This window comes from Symphalangus syndactylus, chromosome 10, assembly GCF_028878055.3.
Source record: "Symphalangus syndactylus isolate Jambi chromosome 10, NHGRI_mSymSyn1-v2.1_pri, whole genome shotgun sequence".
Taxonomy (NCBI): Eukaryota; Metazoa; Chordata; class Mammalia; order Primates; family Hylobatidae; genus Symphalangus; species Symphalangus syndactylus.
The window spans coordinates 121958222-121978175 of NC_072432.2; the positions used below are offsets into that span (position 1 = coordinate 121958222).

General features: G+C 36.6%; 1 protein-coding gene across 23 annotated transcripts in view; it reads left to right on the forward strand.

Annotated features, from left to right (window-relative positions):
* Window positions 1-19954, forward strand: part of HMBOX1 (homeobox containing 1) — a 188864-nt gene that overhangs the window by 117316 nt on the left and 51594 nt on the right. For all 23 annotated transcript variants that reach the window (XM_055295858.2, XM_063610871.1, XM_063610877.1 and 20 more), the window contains one exon: window positions 14761-14871. In XM_055295858.2, the coding sequence (XP_055151833.1) occupies window positions 14761-14871 (111 nt within the window). The remainder of the gene's footprint in view (window positions 1-14760; window positions 14872-19954) is intronic.

A 19954-nucleotide genomic window follows, 5' to 3' on the forward strand; every position in this document is an offset into this window, starting at 1 on the left:
CTGTAGTTTTGATTTAGTGAGTAATGCACTTTTCACGTGCATCTTGGTCATTTATGTATGTTTTTTTGGAAAAATGTCTAGCCAAATCCTTTGTCCATTTTAAAAATTGGGTTATTTGGCTGGGCGCGGTGGCTCACGCCTGTAATCTCAGCACTTTGGTAAGCCGAGTCAGGTGGATCATGAGGTCAGGAGATTGAGACCATCCTGGCTAACATGGTGAAACCCCGTCTCTACTAAAAAAAAAAATACAAAACATTAGCCGGGCGTGGTGGCAGGCACCTATAGTCCCAGCTACTCGAAAGGCTGAGGCAGGAGAATGGCGTGAACCCAGGAGGCAGAGCTTGCAGTGAGCCAAGGTCGCGCCACTGCACTCCAGCCTGGGTGACAGAGCGAGACTCCATCTCCAAAAAAAAAAAAAAAAAAAAGGATTATTCATCTTTTTATACTTTTTATATTGAAGTATTAAGAGTTCTTTATATAGGTTTATATAATATATTGAAGTGTTGAGTTTTTAAGTTCATATATAAGTTGAGTTCTTTATGTAAGTTCATATATAAATTCATGTAAAAGTTGAATTCTTTAAGTTCACGTACACACACGTGAGTAATGCACTGTGTATACGTGAACTTATATCTGATAAATCGCTTATCAGATATGTCCCTTAGCAGATGGGGTGTTTGCAAATATTTTCTCCCATGTTTTTGGGTTGTCTTTTCACATTCTTGGCCAAGATGATGAAATCCATCTCTACTAAAAATACAACAATTAGCTGGGTGTGGTGGCGCATGTCTGTAATCCCAGCTATTCAGGAGGCTGAGGAAGGAGAATCATTTGAACCCAGCAGGTGGAGGCTGGGTTGTCTTCTCACATTCTTGATAGTGTTCTTTGAAGCACACAAGTTTTTAGTTTTGATGAAGTATATATTGTTTTGTTGTTTTGTTTTTGCTTTTAGTATCATAGCTAAGAAAACATTGCGTATTCCCAAATCATGCAGATTTACATTTGTGTTTTCTTCTGAGAATTTTATACTTTTAGCTCTTACATTTGCATCTTGGATCCACTTTGAGTTACTTTTTATGTATGATGTGAGGAAGGGATGTGAACATTATATTAATGTGGATATCCACTTGTCCCATGTATTTTATTCTTTTTGATGCTATTGTAAGTAGAATTGTTTTCTGAATTTTATTTTTGGATTGTTTATTGTTAATGGATAGAGATAAGGTTTATTTTGTATATTGATCTTATATTCTGCAACCATGCTGAACTCATTTGTTAGTTCTAATGGTGTGTGTGTGTGTGTGTGTGTGTTTGTGTATTCCTTTGGGTTTTTTATATACAAAATCATGTATCTGCAAATAGAGGTAGTTCTACTTTTTCCTTTCCAATCTGGATGCCTTTTCTTTCTTTTTCTTGCCTTCTAGCTAGAACCTCTAATACAATGTTTAACAGAAGTGGCAATTCCTTGTCTTGTTCCTGATCTTAGGGAAAGTGTTCAGTCTTTCCCCGTTATGTATGATGTCAGCTGTTGTTTGTTCATAGATACCCTATATCAGGGTAAGGAAGTTTGCTTCTATTCTTAGTTTCTTGAATATTTTATATCATGAAAGGCTGTTGGATTTCGCCATGCTTTTTCTGTGTCTATTAAAATAGTTATGTGGATTTTGTCATTTATTGATGTGACTGTATTACATTGATTTTCATGTGTTGAGTAAACCTTGCTATCCTGAGATAAATTCCACCTGGTCATGGTTTATAATCCTTTATATTTATATATGTTGTTGGATTCAGTTTGCTAGCATTTCGTTGAGGATTTTTACATCTGCATACATAAGGGACGTTAATCTGTAGTTTTTTTTTGAGACTGGGTCTCACTCTGTCGCCCAAGCTACAATGCAGTGGCACCATCAGGGCTCACTACAGCCTTGACCTCCTGGGCTCAAGTGATCCTTCCACCTCAGCCTCACAAGTAGCTGGGGACTACAGTTGTGTGCCATCATGCCTTGCTAATTTTAAAATTTTATTTTGCAGAGATGGTGTCTTCCTATGTTGCCCAGGCTGGTCTTGAACTTCTGGCCTCAAGTGATCTTCCCTCTTTGGCCTCGTAAAGTGTTGGTATTACAGGTGTCAGCCACCAGGCCCAGCCTGTCTGTAGTTTTCCTGTGGTGTCTTTGTCTGATTTTGGTATTAGGATAATACTGCTTCATGGAATTGAGTCAGAAGTGTTTTTTCCTTTTTTATTTTTATAGAAGAGTTTGTGAAGAGTTGTTAATGGGTGTATACGCTTTAATTATTTTTTATATGTGCGGTAGAATTTACCAGTAAAGCATTCTGGCTTTTCTTTGTGGGAAGATGTTTAACTATGAATTCAGTATCTTTACTTGCTATATAACTCTATTCAGATTTTCTGGGCCTTGAGTCGGGTTCAGTAGTTTTTTCCTACAGTTATGTTCATTTCATCTAGATTATGTAATTTGTTGGCATATAGTTGTTCATATAATCCTTGTTGATCTATGTATTTGTTCTGCCTGTTATTGAAAGTGGTATATTGATATCTCCAACTATTATTGTTGAATTATCTCTTTCTGTTTTCAGTTCTGTCAGTTTTTGCTTTATGCATTTTAGGGCTCTGTTGTTTGGTATATGTACATTTATAGTTATATCTTCCTCGTTAATTGATCCTTTTATTATGTCTTTTTTTTCTAGTAACAAGTTTTATCTTAAGGTCTATTTTGTCTTACATTAACATTTAACTGTCACTCAAATTCTCATTTGGTTATTTTTATTTTTATTTTTATTTTTTTATTGTACTGTAAGTTTTAGGGTACAGGTGCACAATGTGCAGGTTTGTTACGTATGTATCCATGTGCCATGTTGGTGTGCTGCACCCATTAACTCGTCATTTATCATTAGGTGCATCTCCTAATGCTATCCCTCCCCCCCCCACCCCACAACAGTCCCCAGAGTGTGATGTTCCCCTTCCTGTGTCCATGTGTTCTCATTGTTCGATTCCCACCTATGAGTGAGAACATGCGGTGTTTGGTTTTTTGTCCTTGCGATAGTTTACTGAGAATGATGGTTTCCAGTTTCATCCATGTCCCTACAAAAGACATGAACTCATCATTTTTTATGGCTGCATAGTATTCCATGGTGTATAGGTGCCACATTTTCTTAATCCAGTCTATTGTTGTTGAACATTTGGGTCGGTTCCAAGTCTTTGCTATTGTGAATAGTGCCGCAATAAACATACGTGTGCATGTGTCTTTATAGCAGCATAATTTATAGTCCTTTGGGTATATACTCAGTAATGGGATGGCTGGGTCAAATGGTATTTCTAGTTCTAGATCCCTGAGGAGTCGCCACACTGACTTCCACAATGGTTGAACTAGTTTACAGTCCCACCAACAGTGTAAAAGTGTTCCTATTTCTCCACATCCTCTCCAGCACCTGTTGTTTCCTGACTTTTTAATGATGGCCATTCTAACTGGTGTGAGATGGTATCTTATTGTGGTTTTGATTTGCATTTCTCTCATGGCCAGTGATGATGAGCATCTTTGCATGTGTTTTTTGGCTGCATAAATGTCTTTTGAGAAGTGTCTGTTCATGTCCTTCGCCCACTTTTTGATGGGATTGTTTTTTTCTTGTAAATTTGTTTGAGTTCATTGTAGATTCTGGATATTAGCCCTTTGTCAGATGAGTAGGTTGCAAAAATTTTCTCCCATTCTGTAGGTTGCGTGTTCACTCTGATGGTAGTTTCTTTTGCTGTGCAGAAGCTTTTTAGTTTAATTAGATCCCATTCGTCAATTTTGGCTTTTGTTGCCATTGCTTTTGGTGTTTTAGACATGAAATCCTTGCCCGTGCCTATGTCCTGAATGGTAATGCCTAGGTTTTCTTCTAGGGTTTTTATGGTTTTATGTCTAACATGTAAGTCTTTAATCCATCTTGAATTAATTTTTGTATAAGGTGTATGAGGTTATTTTTATATGATATATCTTTTTCCATTCTTTTACTTTCAACCTAATTATGTCTTTGAATCTGAAATATATCTCTTATAGACAGCATAAAGTTGGATTGTGTTTCTGCCAATCTCTGTCTTCTTATTGGAGTTTTAAATCTATTTAAATTTAATTTAATTATGATAAGGAAGGATTTATACCTGCCATTTTGCCATTTGTTTTCTATATGTGTTTCATCTTTTTGTTCCTCTGTTTGATTACTTTCTTTTTTGTGTTAAATAGTTTTCTCATGTACAATTTTAAATCCTTTGTCATTTCTTTTCCTATATTTTTTGAGTTATTTTCTCAGTCATTGCTGTGGAGATTACCATTAACATCTTAATTTATGACAACTTAATTAATACCAACTTAATTTTAATAGTATAGAAAAACATTTCTTCTATAATAGGTTAATTTTTGCCTTATAAATTACATTTATATATTGTGTGCCCATCAACTTAGATTATAATTATTGCATTATATAGTTTTCTTTTATAAATAAAATAGGAAAAGGAGTTGTAGACACAAAATATTTAATTATACTCTCGTTTATATTTACCTACATAGTTACCTTTATTTTTTTTTTTTTTTTTTGAGACGGGGTCTTGCTCTTTCGCCCAGGCTGGAGTGCAGTGGCGCGATCTCGGCTCACTGCAAGCTCCGCCTCCCGGGTTCACGCCATTCTCCTGCCTCAGCCTCTCCGAGTAGCTGGGACTACAGGCGCCCGCCACCACGCCCGGCTAATTTTTTGTATTTTTTTAGTAGAGACGGGGTTTCACCGTGGTCTCGATCTCCTGACCTCGTGATCCGCCCGCCTCGGCCTCCCAAAGTGCTGGGATTACAAGCGTGAGCCACCGCGCCCGGCCATAGTTACCTTTACTGTCACTCTATTTCTTCAGGTGTATTTGAGTTACTGCTTAATGTCCTTTCCTTTCAGCCTGAAGACCTCCCTTTAGTATTTCTTACAGGGCACATCTGCTGAGAGCATATTTTCTGTAATTTTACTCATCCAAAAATGTCTTAATGTCTCCTTCCCATGGTTTCTGATGAGAAATTAGCTGTTTATCATATTGAGCATTGCCTGTATGTAATGGGTCACTTCTCTCTTGACACTCAGGATTTTTCTCTTGGTCTTTGATTTTCAACAATTTATGATGTGTCTAGGTGTGGATTTCTTTGAGTTAACCCTACTTGAAGATCATTGAGCTTTTTAGATGTGTGCATTAATGTTTTTCGTCAAATTTGGGAAGTTTTGGTCACTATTTTTTTCAAAATATTCTTCACTTTTGTCTCTCTGTTTCTTCTGGGATTCCCATTATGTGTATGTTGGTAAACCTAATGGTATCCCACAGGTTTTTGAGCCTTTGTTCCATTTTCTTCATTCTTTCTTTCTTTTTGTTCTTTATAATAGATCATATCCATTGACCTGTCTTCAAGTTTGCTGATTATTTCTTCTTCCAGTTCATATCTACCGTTGAGTCCTTTTAGATAATTTTTCATTTTATTTTTTATACTTTTCAATTCTAAGATTTCTATTTGGTTCTTATAATTTTTGTCTGTTTATTGATATTCTGTGTTTGGTAAGGCGTTTTTCTCATATTTAGTTCCTGAGGCATGTTTCTTTTAATTCCTTTAGTCTTTAATATGGTTAATTTAAATCTTTGTCTACTAAGTTCAATGTCTGAATTTCTTCTAGGACACTTCTTATTGACTGCTTCTACTGTGTATGAGCCATACTTTCTTGTTTCTTTGCATGTCTCATAAGTTTTGTTTTAAAACCTGGAAATTCTAAGTAATGTGGTAACTCTAGAAATCAGATTCCTTCCTCCCTTGGATTTATTATTGCTGTTGTTGGTGATGTTTGTTTAATGAATTTCCTGATTTAACATTATAAAGTTATTATTCTTTGTGGTATGTAGCTGCTGAACTCTCTTCCTTGTCAGCTTAGTGGTCAGCTAATTATTAGGTGAAGATTTCCTCAAATCTCTAGAAACAATAAGTCTCCCAGCTTTTGTCAAGGGGCTCTCTCTGTGTATGGAGCACACCTTTAATGCTCAGACAGGCAGCTTATAATTCTGCCTAACCCTTCACTTTCTCTTTGTACTAGGTCTCAAGGCCAGCCAGAGGTGAGAGCTTCAAGCCTTCACAAGTCTTTCCTATACATCTTCATAGCCCTATACATGTGCACAGCCCTATACAAGTTCATGACCTTCTAGATTCCTAGGAATATGTCATAGCTTTTTGAAGACTCTCGTGGACATCTCATACCTCCACTTCTCTGTTGAAATATTTTGGTCAGCTTCTTGTTCACATCAGTTGTTGTCATTGCCTCAGGCAGCTGCAGTGTTAACTTATTGCCACTGATTGTTTTCGACAAATTACCTCACATCTGTCTTTCCTCCTCAGAGAGAAGCAGTTCACACTGAGTGAGATCTTGAGTCAGGTCAAATAAAGCAAGCCTTGCAAATAAAGATTTCCAGGTAATTGCCAGACAGGTCAGATAATGACAGTTCTCTTAGAAGGGTGTTTTGAGGAACTCCAAACCTGTCCTTTCCCCTCCAGTGGCTACTAGGCCACACCTGGTTTTCACTGTGATTGCAGTAATGTTGGTTTTTAAGTCTGCTATAATGATAGTATGACAGGCATGGGAGGAGGCCAAGTTAAAATGTCACATGCTATTCTTACCAAAATTCAGCGTTTTTTAAAATAAATGCTCTTTGGATTGTTGGAAGCCTTTGGTAATTTCTAAAGTTCTGAAGAAGTTGATTCTGACAATTGTTGACAGTGCTTTTATGGAACAGCAGATTTTGCTGTTGTTGCTTTTATGGAGGAGTAGCTTTTCAGAGGTTTTTACTTCACTATTCTCACTGATGTCACTCCAATTCAAGAGAGTTTGAAGGAAAGCTGGCCCCCAAAATTTTCCCTCTAGAATTGTCCTCAAAGTATGAAAATGGAGACAAACATACGAACATACAAGGGTTGGAAAATACAGCACCAATTAGCCTGTGCTGTTAGAAACTACTCTGTGAAGAAATCTATAACCAAAGTTATATTTAAAAATAAGGCATTTCGGCGGGACACAGTGGCCCACTCCTGTAATCCAGGCACTTTGGGAGGCCAAGGCAGGTGGCTCACCTAAGGTCAGGAGTTCAAGATCAGCCTGGCCAATGTGGCAAAACCCTGTCTCTACTAAAAATACAAAAATTAGCCAGGCGTGGTGGTGGGCACCTGTAATCCCATCTACTCAGGAGACTGAGGCAGGAGAATTACTTGTACCTGGGAGGCAGAGGTTGCATTGAGCCGAGATCATGCCACGGCACTCTAGCCTGGGTAATAGAGCGAGATTCCATCTCAAACAAAACAAAACAAGGCATTTAGGTATTGACTGGAAAGGGAACAAGAGAGACTTTTCAAGGGGCATAGAAATAATCCATAAATTGATTTGAGCATGCATCATCATGTACATTTATCACATACATCTGTATATTTATCAAAACTCATTGAACTATATACTTAAAATTTTACTGTTTTTAATTGAGTTATATTTTACAAAAACAAAAATAGAGTTTAGGAATGGAAAAACTAAGAAACTGTGGTAAATCTTAAATCTTTAAATCTATAACTGTGAGTGTACAGCTGTGGCAACTATGAATTCAGAACAGAATGTAAATGCTGACTGTCTAAAAATATGTTCTAAATATGAGGAGTTGGGTGCAAAGGCTGGAATATGATGGGGGAACTAGAGTGTAAGGATGTGTCTTAGTTATCTGTTGCAACATTAAGAACTTAGCATCTTGTAACATAAGCCTTTATTATGTCACTCAATTTGTACTGGCCGGGAATTCAGGAGCAGCTTAGATAGGTTGTTTTGGTTCAGGGGGTCTCATGAGGTTGCAGTCATCTGGAGGCTTAAATGAGATTAGAAGACCCTCTTTCAAGATGACTCACTTGCATTGGCTGTTAGCAGAATGTCTCAGTTCTCTGTCACATGGATCTCTCCATAGGGCTGCTTGAGTGTTTTCATAACATGGCTAGCTTCTCCCACAACCAGGTATGTGTGGGTGGGGCAGTGGGAGAGAGGGAGAGAGGGAAAGAGAGAAGGAGACGAAGGCAGAAGGTGTAATGTCTTTTATGACCTAGCTTCAAAAGTCACAGACTATCATTTGTGCCACATTTGTTGGTTGCACAGAGCAATCCTGATGCAGTGTTGGAGGGGATTACACAAAGGTAGTAAGACCAAAAGGATCATTTGGAGGTTGGAGGTCCCTTTGGAGGTTAGCTACCACAGTCTGCTAATTTCCTTAGCTTTTTTAGCTTGGAACCATTAAATATTGCCCATATGTTAAAAAAGATGCAACCCAATGATACAATGTTTTTGTATAATGCTTTTACCTTGCTTTAGTGGACTCTTTTGGGAACCTCATTTCTCTTATGGAAACATTTACAAAACTTCAAATCTTTTGTTTTCACTCCAGTTAAAAAAAAATCCTGTGTTAAAACCACTTTTTAAATATATTTTAAAATTCTGTCTATAGTGTGGTTTCATTTCAGTTATTACTTCTACCTGTCCTATGTCTATATGCTTGGAGTGATCTTGGAATTAGTGTATTTATTTCTAAGGGGTGAGAATTTGGGTATGTGGTTTTTAAAATTCGCTTTTCTCTTAATTTTTCCCCTTTCATCTGAATTGCTTAGGATTTTTAAAATAATGGACATGTATTATGCTTACAAAAAGAAAGTCAGACTTTCAAAACAGTTTTGTAATATTCAGTAATGGTGAGAATGTAGGGAAAATGCTTATACTACGGTTAGAGTATAAAATTGAGTACAGTCTTGTCTTTTTTTTCATTTTTTATCTAAGTAGGAGAGGAGTGAGAGTACAGTCTTCTTTAGGGAACGGTTAGGTGACATTTGTCACAAACATAAATGCTCTTCACAAACTATGAATCAAAAATTTCATTCCTGTGAGTCAGCCCTAGGGAAATATTTATTTGTCTGCAGAAGGATATACAGAGTGTCATTGCATCATAATTTATAATAGTGAAACATTAACAACAACTGCAGTATCGAATAATAGATTCATGTTTTAAAAAATTATGGTATAGAATACCTTGTAACCACTAGAATGAAGCTTTATAATGTACTATATGAGAACATTCTAAGATATTAGAGAAAAGTAAGTTACTTATTATATGTAGAATAACCCCAAGTGTATGTTTTTAAAACAACTGGTTGTATATATATATATATGCATATTTATATATATATAAAATATATATATATGCATATTTTTCTCTATTAAATGCATGGAGAAAGTCTGGATGGATTCACACCAAATAAGGATACCTTTAGGATAGGAAATAAGGGGTGGGAATGGAGGAAGGGCTTTTATTTTTTCTGCGTGCATTTATGAATTATTTGAATTTTTGTAGAGAATGCATGTATGTGCTTTAACTTAAATTTAAACATAACTGCTTGCACTGTGGAAGGCGAATTATAGAGATGATAGCAGTTCTGAAGTAGAAGATTGCTTGAAGAAGGAAATTTCATTTTTTCAATTGTGAAATCTTCTAATTAAAAAGGAGCTTATGAGAATTTTGTACTTTGTGGATCTTAAATGGTTTGTTCTTTTTCTTATAGTTACTGCAATTGTCCAGGCAAAAGAGACTGAGATTCCAAACTTCTGGAATGAGGATTGGAAAGAACATGAAAATAATTTTAGGAAGAGAAAGTGATTGTATTTAGTAAATATGTAAGAGTGTGGGGGGAAAGTAGAGTGAACAGTAAAATTGAGATGGAGAACACAGGAAGGAGAACAGATTTAAGGATGATAGGGAATTAAGTTGACTGTGTTGAGGACCTGTGGGAAAATCTCATGGACGCTATCTAGCAGATGGTTTGAAAGAATGGTCTGGTACCCTGGAGGTCATTGGCATTTAGATGACATTTTAAATCAATGTTATTGGTAATTGAGATGACCAAAGGAATCCTGAGGGTTACTAACATGTAAGAAGCTGTCAAAGCAGCCCTGAAGTCGACTGAAAAGATGTGGTGTTGGAATTGTATCCAGCATTCCAAGGAGGAAGATGATGGGAGTGGTCAGTAGTTTCACTCCTCAGGAAGTGGAAGGAAAATTAAACATACATTTGTGGTATTGGAGATTCTGACAAGAATGGATTGTGGTGGAGAGCCCTCTAGTGGAAGGGAGCGTGGTGTTTGAGGAACAGGTAGCCTGATGCAGCTGCTCAGAAAATAATGTGAATGAGGCTAGAAAAGCTTTTTCTTCCTTTGAATACCATGATAACTTTCTTATTGGAAATAAATTAATCAGGGCTTAGTTTTAGTCTCTCAATGTGTGAAGGTTATATGTAAATTTCTTCTTTTCCTCTGCCCTGTCAGAGGTAGACAAGATGAGGTTTTGAGGAACTAAAACTTGTGGGCAATGACATTTTCTTCTGCAGTGGGAAGTAGGGGGAAAGTTAGGGAAATTTTCTCCTGAGGAAAAGTATCAAAGCTGATAATATCGAGAGGCTGCCAGGGCTTATGAGACCGTGTTCAGCTGAAGGACCAAAGCAGCTTGAAGCATGAGTTCAAGGAGGTTTACCCACCTGTTAACAGGCTGCTTAGAAAAATCACTGTAAAATGTGTCCTTTTATGCTTTTATTTTTTTTACAGTGCCTCTTTTGGAAAAATTACCTGCTGTACTTATTTTCTACGTTTATTACATGAATACTGAGATTAAATTTAGAGGGAAGAAATTCTTGTTTATTTCTTCCTCACACAAAAGACAAGACAGAATATTCTATAACACCATCTTCTTCCTTTGTTTTATTAAAGTAATAATTACGCATAGAGAAAATTATGGGACAACATATGTGTAAATAGCTAACCTTGCTTACTTCAGAGAGTAGAATTGGAGGGGGAAGACAGAAATTCTTTGCAACTATTTGCTTGTAAAACAACCAATAAAGCTCTGTATGTAGTATTTAGGGTGAAAAGCCAAAAATAATTAATGCATATTTATAGAAATATTAAGAAAACAATATAGAGATAGAAATGTAGGAAGAATCTGCCACTTTAAATTCATATTGTGTATCTTTAGTTATATATTGGCTTTTGTTACTATACAGACAGAATTTAGAATATGTAACATGTATATTCATAAAAATATATACCTTTTCATTTATTTCATGGGCATCTTTCCATATTGATACATATCCATTTACTTCATTTTTTTGAAACTACATAGAATTTTAAGAACATTTTTGGGGAGACTTTTTAAAATTTAAATATATACACAGAAAACTGTCCAGCTTAATTGACACTTAAAAGTCAAGTTAGGACACCCATATAACCACCCTCCAGATCGAGATAAAGACCAATGCTGGTCACCACATAAACCCTCATTCTAACTCCCAGGCAGAAATCATCTCCCTCCTACATGGGTAACTACTATTCTGATTTCCATCCCTATAGATTAGTCGTGTCTGTTTTATAACTTTATATAAAATGAATCATATATAGTTATGTATGACTTTTGTGCATGTGTGTTTGTGTTATAGGTTTTTCAGTTAACATTATTTTTGTGATGTTTATCCATGTAGTTTCATATAGCAGTAGTTCATCTATTTCTATTTAGAATAGTAGTCTATAGCAGAATGTGTAGATATCACAGTTGATGCATTCTATTGTTTTTTGTTTTTTGTGGTTTTTTTTGAGACAGAGTGTCACTCTGTCACCCAGGCTGGAGTGCAGTGGCGCAATCTTGGCTCACTACAACCTCTGCCTCCTGGGTTCAAGCAATTCTCCTGCCTCAGCCTCCCGAGTAGCTGGGACTACAGGCTCCCACCACCATGCCTGGCTAATTTTTGTATTTTTAGTAGAGATGGGGTTTTACCATATTGGTCAGGCTGTTCTCGAACTCTTGACCTCAGACAATCCACCAGCCTCTGCCTCCCAAAGTGCCGGGATTACAGGTGTGAGCCACCGCGCCTGGCCGATGCATTCTATTATTGATGGGCATTTAGTTGTTTCACATTGGGGGTTTTATGGAAATGTTTATAAGAGCCTTCTTGTCTCTTTTGAACATACTACTATTGAGCAGGTACACATTTCTGTGGGGTATATGCCTAGTAAAAAAATTGCTAGGTCATAGTGTATATATATGTTCAGCTCTAGCAGTTATCATCCAACTATTTCCCAAAGTGGCCCTGCCATTTTATCCTTCCATCAGCAGTGTGAGAATCATATATGCTCTATAGCCTTGCCAACACTTGGTATTGATGGCTTTTTATTTGCTTGGTTGGTTCTGCTTTTTTGTTGTAGTTTTCTGGGTTTTTTTATGGCTTTTTAAAAACATTAAAGCCTGAGAGTGTTTTGTTATATAAATATACTCTAACTTAACTAATGTCCGTTTGATGAGATTTTGTCCTCTTCTCTCACTATACCAAAGCCAGAACCTGGACAGTTCTGTTGTCTAGCGAGCTCTGAGGCTTGTTCTATGTATGATCTGACCAAGGAAGATTTCATATTGGAACCAGTTAACAGAGCTGATAATATATTTTTTCTTAACTGATTTTTCTCAAGTTTTCTGTTTCGAGTAGTATGATAGCAATATGAAGAATCCATGTAAAATAATTTTATTTTGTTGACATGAAAATCAATGTTGATTTCATGGTGGTTGTTTTCTTCACCCTTTAAAAATGCAGTATAGGCTGGGTGTGGTGGCTCATGCCCATAATCCCGGCACTTTGGGAGGCTGAGGCGGGCAGATCACCTGAGATCAGGAGTTCGAGACCAGCCTGGCCAATACAGTGAAACCCCATCTCTACTAAAAATACAAAAATTATCTGGGCATGGTGGCGCATGCCTGAAGTCCCAGCTACTCAGGAGGCTGAGGCAGGAGAATTGCTTGAACCCAGGAGGTGGAGGTTGCAGTGAACTGAGATCGTGCCACTGCACTCCAGCCTGGGAAACAGAGTGAAACTCTGTTTCAAAAAAAAAAAAAGAGAAAAAGAAAAGTAGTATTAAAAAATAACCATAATGTCTGAAGCTAGACTTTTGGTGAAAGCCGAATTAATTATCCAGAATAATTTGCATTTTCTTAGAAGAGGCATACAGTGCCTACATCACATAAATCTTTAGTCCCCTGGAAAACTGCTGTGTGAATTATTTGAGAATATAATCACTTAGGTTTTGGAAAGCTGTTTGAATTTTGCCTTTTGAAATTGAAAGATTTTTCCAGGCTGGGCATGATGGCTTGTGCCTGTAATCCCAGCACATTGGGAGGCCAAGGCAGGAGGACCACTTGAGCCCAGGAGTTTGAGAGCAGCCTGGCAACATTGTGAGACCCCGTCTCTACAGAAAAATATAAGAAATTAGCTGGATGTGATGGGGCCTGGTACAGTGGCTTATGCCTGTAATCCTAGTGCTTTGGGAGGCTGAGGCGAGAGGGTGCATTGAGCCATGATTGCGGCACTGCACTCCAGCCTGGGAGACAGAGTGAGAACCTGTCTCGAAAAAGAGAAAAGAAAGACGTTTCCAGTCAGAGAACTTTGCTTCACAGTCTTTAACACTCTCCTCTCCGATTTCCTCAAATTTTCTTTTGACATAGGTTTTTAAGTGTGTGAAACTCTAGGGGCTTGCTTTTAATGAGTTAAATGTGATCCCGGGACCTCCTGCTTTTTCTAATGTTAGAGGGTGTGATTACTTCATGATAGCTACTCTTCCTGTTGGGCATTATAGCTTTAAACAGGTGTCGACACAGGTGGTATTCAGTAATACTCGGTTATCCTCAGTAATTCCTTGGGAGGTTTTAGGTGTAGGTAACCTTCTCTGGTAGCTGAATGGTCTTTTGGAAAGTGCCTTGTGGACTTACAAGACAGTTTTCTCTTTCCTGTTGTTACTTGCTTTTGCCAGTTTGTACTGAATTATTCATTTTTTGGAATAGCTATGAATGACCAGAATGAGCATGTGATTCTCATACTAGTAAGTTTTACACCTGCTTTTTTACTTTCAGATGTAGAGATTCTTTACATTTCTAAGTAATTGCTGTCAAGAGCTTCTTGGAGATAGCAGAAAACTACTGCTTTATATTCTTTTCAGTTTTGTGGAAAGCATGTGTTGGAAAAATGTCTTTAGCTGTTGAGATTTCTTAAGAGGTCATATTGTAGCATACATAACTCTGAAAGTCTGCTAATTCTTCTCTGTACTAATGGTAATGACTCTAAAAATGGCTAAATGAATTAACAAGCCAAAAAAAACCTTACTGAAGACAGTATTTTCAATGACCTTTTGTTTCCTAGCCCCTAAATCTTTTGGTTAATATCTGTAATGAGTAACAAAACTTGCTGACTTGACTTTTTTGCTCAATATCTTTTAAAAGTTTTATTATTCTAAATTAGGGGTGGAGTGGAAAGCAGTGGTAATTGAAGGAGCACAAATATAATAAACTCTGACAAATAACTTTTACTTTAGGAATCTCTTTATTTCAGATTCATGGACCTTTTTTAGAGATTAATTTTAGAGGCCATTGTCGGGTCTTAATTAATAAACTGCCTTGACGTCTAAGAGATAATTTCTGAGTATATCCTAGCCAGTGCAGTCAGTCTTTACAAAGGAATCCAATAATAGTTTGCTCAGGTTGCAACTTCCTTATGGACTGGACACAGAGAATAAAGCACCCAGTAACCTAGAACCAAAAGAACCTTTATTAATTTCACTGTAATTTCAGTGCCCCCCAAAACCTATTTCTCTTTCTACATAGGTATCAGTCAGAGCCGGATCTCTCATTGGCTGTTGCAGCAGGGATCAGACCTGAGTGAACAGAAGAAAAGAGCATTTTACCGATGGTATCAACTTGAGAAGACAAACCCTGGTAAATAGCATTTCCTTTTATTTATTGCATCTGAAACAAGACAGATATAATGAATTACTTTAATGACTCCATGTGCTAACTTGTTCAGTAAGATAGTTTCATACTTTACTATGGTTGCTTTATGCAGAAAAAGACTCTTAACAGTAAAAGCTAAACACTGATTGTAATAAATTTTATTTTATTGTCTAATATTATCTAGTCGTATTTACTCCTTCCCCTAAGACACCTCTTTGCTTTCAGGTTATATGATATTTCTAGCCATAGTTTGAAAGAATGCCATGAATGTTCAGTGGCTGATTTTGTTTTCTTCAACTACATAACTACGTAAGATTCCGTATTTTTTTTTTTTTTTTGCAAATCTTGTTTGAATTAGTAATGTAAATTTAATATTTTTATTTAATTCATGCTGTACCATATCCAGTGATCTCTGCTAATGATTTTTTTTTTCTAATTCTAATGACCTGGGTAATGGATGTATCTTTGGACTTTAGGATGCAGCTGCCCTGATGACTCCCAGGAGTAGCAGTAGATTGGGAAAGCAGAATGAAATTTTAAGAAAACTAAGATGACAAAAAATTTATGTCTAGAGTTGGAAGAAGTAGGCAAGATCTATTCAAGATACTAACAAGTGATTTTATAAAGTAAAATCTGAGGTTATGGGACCGTCTCAATCTATACTTTACACAGGCAAGTGGCAGTGAGCCTGCCCTCATGTGTAAATTTAAGATTGGGTTGTGTTCTGTAATGCTGCAGCCTTAAAGCCTTTGCACACAGACTAAATCACTAGTTGAAATATTGCAAAATAATAGCATTGGCTCTGAGGTAGAAATAAAGAATGTCATAGAGATGTATTTTTGTGTGTAAGTATGTGATAAGATTTTTTTCCCTAAAGGTCAGTTTCTCAATCCGAATGGTCCAGGCAGGATGAAACAGAAGAGAACATATCAACCTCTACAATAATATTAAAAATCTATTCTGACCCCCAATTTTTACTTTGAAATGTTTCAGATGTACAGAAAATTCAAAAGACTAACACAGTAGACACCTGTTTACTCTTTCTTAGATATAATAATTATTACCATTTGGCCAGGCACGGTGGCTCATGCCTGTAATCCCAACACTTTGGGAGGCCGAAGTGGTCAGATGACTGAGGTCAGTTCAAAACCAGCCTGGCCAACATGGTGAAACCCTGTCTCTACTAAAAATACAAAAATTAGCCAGGTGTGGTGGCGCATGCTTGTAGTCCCAGCTACTCGGGAGGCTGAGGCAGGGAAATTGCTTGAACTCGGGAGACAGAGGTTGCAGTGAGTGGAGATGGTGCCACTGCACTCCAGCCTGGATGACAAAGGGAGCCCCTGTCTCAAAAAAATATATATATATATTATTATTATTAACATTTTACATTTGCTTTATTCCTATAAAATAAATACAGATTTATATATGTGTGTATTCAGCATTCATCTCCTAAGAATAAACATAATCTGTATTACCCCAGTCCTCATTATTATACCTAAGAAAATTAATAATAATTTCATATTATCATTTTATATCCAGTCTGAGTCACATTTCTCTAGCTGTTAGAAGAATGTCTTTTGTAGCTCTTTCTTTAGTATCTCTTTTAGGTTGGAAAATTGGGATATCTCTTAAATCTAGTCACCCAAACTTTTTTTTTTAAATGACGTGAACTTCTTAAGCCATGTAATTTGACAGAATGTCCCACATGCTGGATTTTTCTATTTCTTTTATTATCAAATATCTCATTTCTTTATCTTCTATATTTCTGTAAGCTGGAAGTTAGAATTAAAATCTGAAGTTAGGATTCATGTTGAATATTTTAGGCAAGATTACTTCATAGATTATTTAGGGAGGCATGTTCTAATGGCAGCAATTTATTTTGAAATGCATCGGAAAATAAAATGAAATTATATTTAGGGAAATGGATAGGTATGTGATAAAGTAAAACATGTGGTATGAGTATGGTTTTCACTTAAAGAATTCACTATTGTATGTTTGAAAATTTTTGCAGTAAAACACTGGAGAAAAATACTTTGTAGGTAGTGTTTACCTAATATTGCTACATATTAAGAGGCCTGTCAGCATTAGGAGGTTGTAGCACTATTCATATGCCAAGTTTGATGGTTTTGTTAAAATGGTGACCACCAGATCTTTTCTTTGCAGTTTGTGAATAATCTTTAGGGTGACACTTGCCCCTGGATGAATATCCTTTCCTGCAACAGCTTTCACCGATGGCCTTAGCATTCATTGATGATTCTTGATTGAATCTGTTATTCTGATGGGGATTGCAAAATGGGATAATCAACTGGTAAGGCCAAATTCCCGCACTGGAGTTTCGGGGCTGGGCTCTAGTCCAGCCCTGAACTAGAAATAGGAAGGAGGACTAAGGTGCAGCTCTAGGGCCACAGTGGCATTGTTGCAGCTGATCTGATAGCCAGTTGTGGAATACTAATTACAGGAGTCCAGCTTTAGCACTGGGCTGATAGTGTTCTTCCAAAGCTGTTTTTTTTTTAATTATTGTTATTTATTTTAGCTTTTAGTCCTAATTTCCTATTTTAGTTTATCTTGAAACCAGTATTGGGAAATTAGAGGAAGGTAGAACTAGGGAATTGAAACTAACAGCATTCATCTAGCTGATAATTAGGAGCTGATTTCTTTAAGGCCATAGTGCCTCCTTTTAAGACGTTCCTCTAATTATATGCATTTGTTTTTCAGTGAGTTTGCATTATTGTCACCTTTTTAAAAGTACTTTCTATTTTTTGTTTAAAAACCAAATCCTAACTACTGGTTTTCTCAGTCAAGTTTTTCTGTGGGACATAATGTAAAGGTAGCTAGAGATAAGAGGGTAAGTTCGTAATTGCCAATTGGTAGTTGTTAACAGCAATTGGGTATTAGCAGTTGAAATTTGTTTATCTTTTTCTTTGCATTTTCACCTTTATTATAAAGGCAAATATCACATAGAATTCTTTCTGATAAAAGTGATTTTGTTTTGTTGACTGTAAAATAACCTTTGATTTTAGCTAAAGAATTTGGAGCTACTATTATGTTTGGTTAAGATGAACTAAAATTATATTAGCTTATAGGACAGCAGATCCTTCATTGCAAGTCATTTCAGACCTGATTAGAATCCACCCAGATGTCCCTCAGTTGAGAACTGGTTAAATAAATTAATGGCACATCTGTACAATGGAATCTTATGGAGCTATGTAACTACTTTTTGAAGGCAGCTTTATATGAATTAAATTTATATGAGGTGATATGGAATTCATAAGTAGAAAAAGTACATAACAGTATCAAGGGCATATTTATGTAGGGGAACACACACACATACACATACACATGTATATGCTTACCTAAGCATAGAAGATCTCTGAACAGCTGTGTTAGGAACTGGGAAGAATAGCTCTGTGGAGGGGAACTGAGTGACTGGGAGTACAGGGGTAAGGAGTTAACTACACAGCCTAATGTGTCTTTCTAAATTTTGTACTATGTACTTGTATTGTATATTTGAAAAATAAAGTGTAATAGGAAGGGGGAGAGAGACCAAAAGAAATCAATCTGCCTTGTAAGATTAAAAAGAAAGAAAGAAAAGGAAGAAAAACTTAGGTTTATACAGTCCAGACCTGCTTTTGAGAAGAAGGTAGAAAATAAGTTGTCAGTGATTTTTATCAAGTAATTCTTTTATTTCATAATTTTTTTTTCTGTCTAGGAAAGATAGCTCATTAGGGTAAATGTAAATAGTGTGATCCCTTTACATATATTCTGAGCAGAAAATGCAAAATTAAGAAAAGTCACAAAATGAAAAACTACTTTTTCTTTTTTCTTCTGTATATTTAAGCATTTAGAAAACAAAAATGTTTGTATATTCTATGACTCTATTGCTGGGCGTTAGAGCATTTCTGTTTGTATACTTTGAGTGAAGTCCTTTTTTTGTTGTTGTTAAGACAGAGTCTAGCTCTGCCACCAGGCTGGAGTGCAGTGGCGCAATCTTGGCTCACTGCGACCTCTGCCTTTCAGGTTGAAGCAATTCTCCTGCCTCAGCCTCAGGAGTAGCTGGGATTACAGGCACGTGCCACCACGCCCAGCTGATTTTTGTGTTTTTAGTAGAGATGGGGTTTCACCATGTTGGCCAGGCTGGTCTTGAACTCCTGACCTCATGATCCACCCACCTCGGCTTCCCAAAGTGCTGGGATTATAGGCGTGAGCCACCGCACCCAGCGGAAGTTCTTTTTTTCAACCTCTTCAGTCTGGATCCAGTTGGATATGGCTTTTGGTTTTTTGTAAGTTTCTCTTTAAGTGGACTCATCAAGAAAAATAATAGAATGGATATTTAGGTTAATTTTACTGATAACCCAATTGATATAGTGTAGTTCTCTGATAACAGACTCATCATCAGAATTTACCAGCATAACTGAAAGCCTGCCAAGGCATATTAATAAAATAGGCTGATGGAAACTAATCAAATACATTTTATCTTGTTTCTTATGAAAACACTTACAAGAAAATACCTATTTTTTTTTAAAAAGTGAGTGCTAAATTCAGCATGGTTGACATCAAAAGTCCCTTTATTTGATCAAATTAAGTTCACAGTCTTTTTCCCTTGTCTCGTTTAAACATTACTATAGCAGACAGGGTTTGCTGAGTTCCTCTTGGCATGTGGCGCATATTCTGCATGCTTCTAAACAATTAAATAAAATTTGCCAAGAGGGTTATGCAGCAAATATATGAGATAAATGTCATCAGAAGAAATGTCCAGTCCTTCACTTGCAGAGTGTTAGATCTCAGGGAAACGTGTGTGTGACATGGGGGGAGATGTGAAATTACTTTTGGAGAGGCTAGTGCCTATGGATAGCGTAGTAATGATGTGCTTATAGTCCCTCACCCAGAGCTAACCCTGATCAGCAAGAACATTATCATATATGTAAGAGAACACTTACCAAATTTTTAAATCTCTTAACAAGTTATGAAAAGAGTTTTGTTTTGTTTTTTTTCCTCATGGGCTTAGATTTGCTAGGTGAAAGTGCAAAATTTTGTTTTAATGGAAACTTAGATGAGGGGAAAAAACATT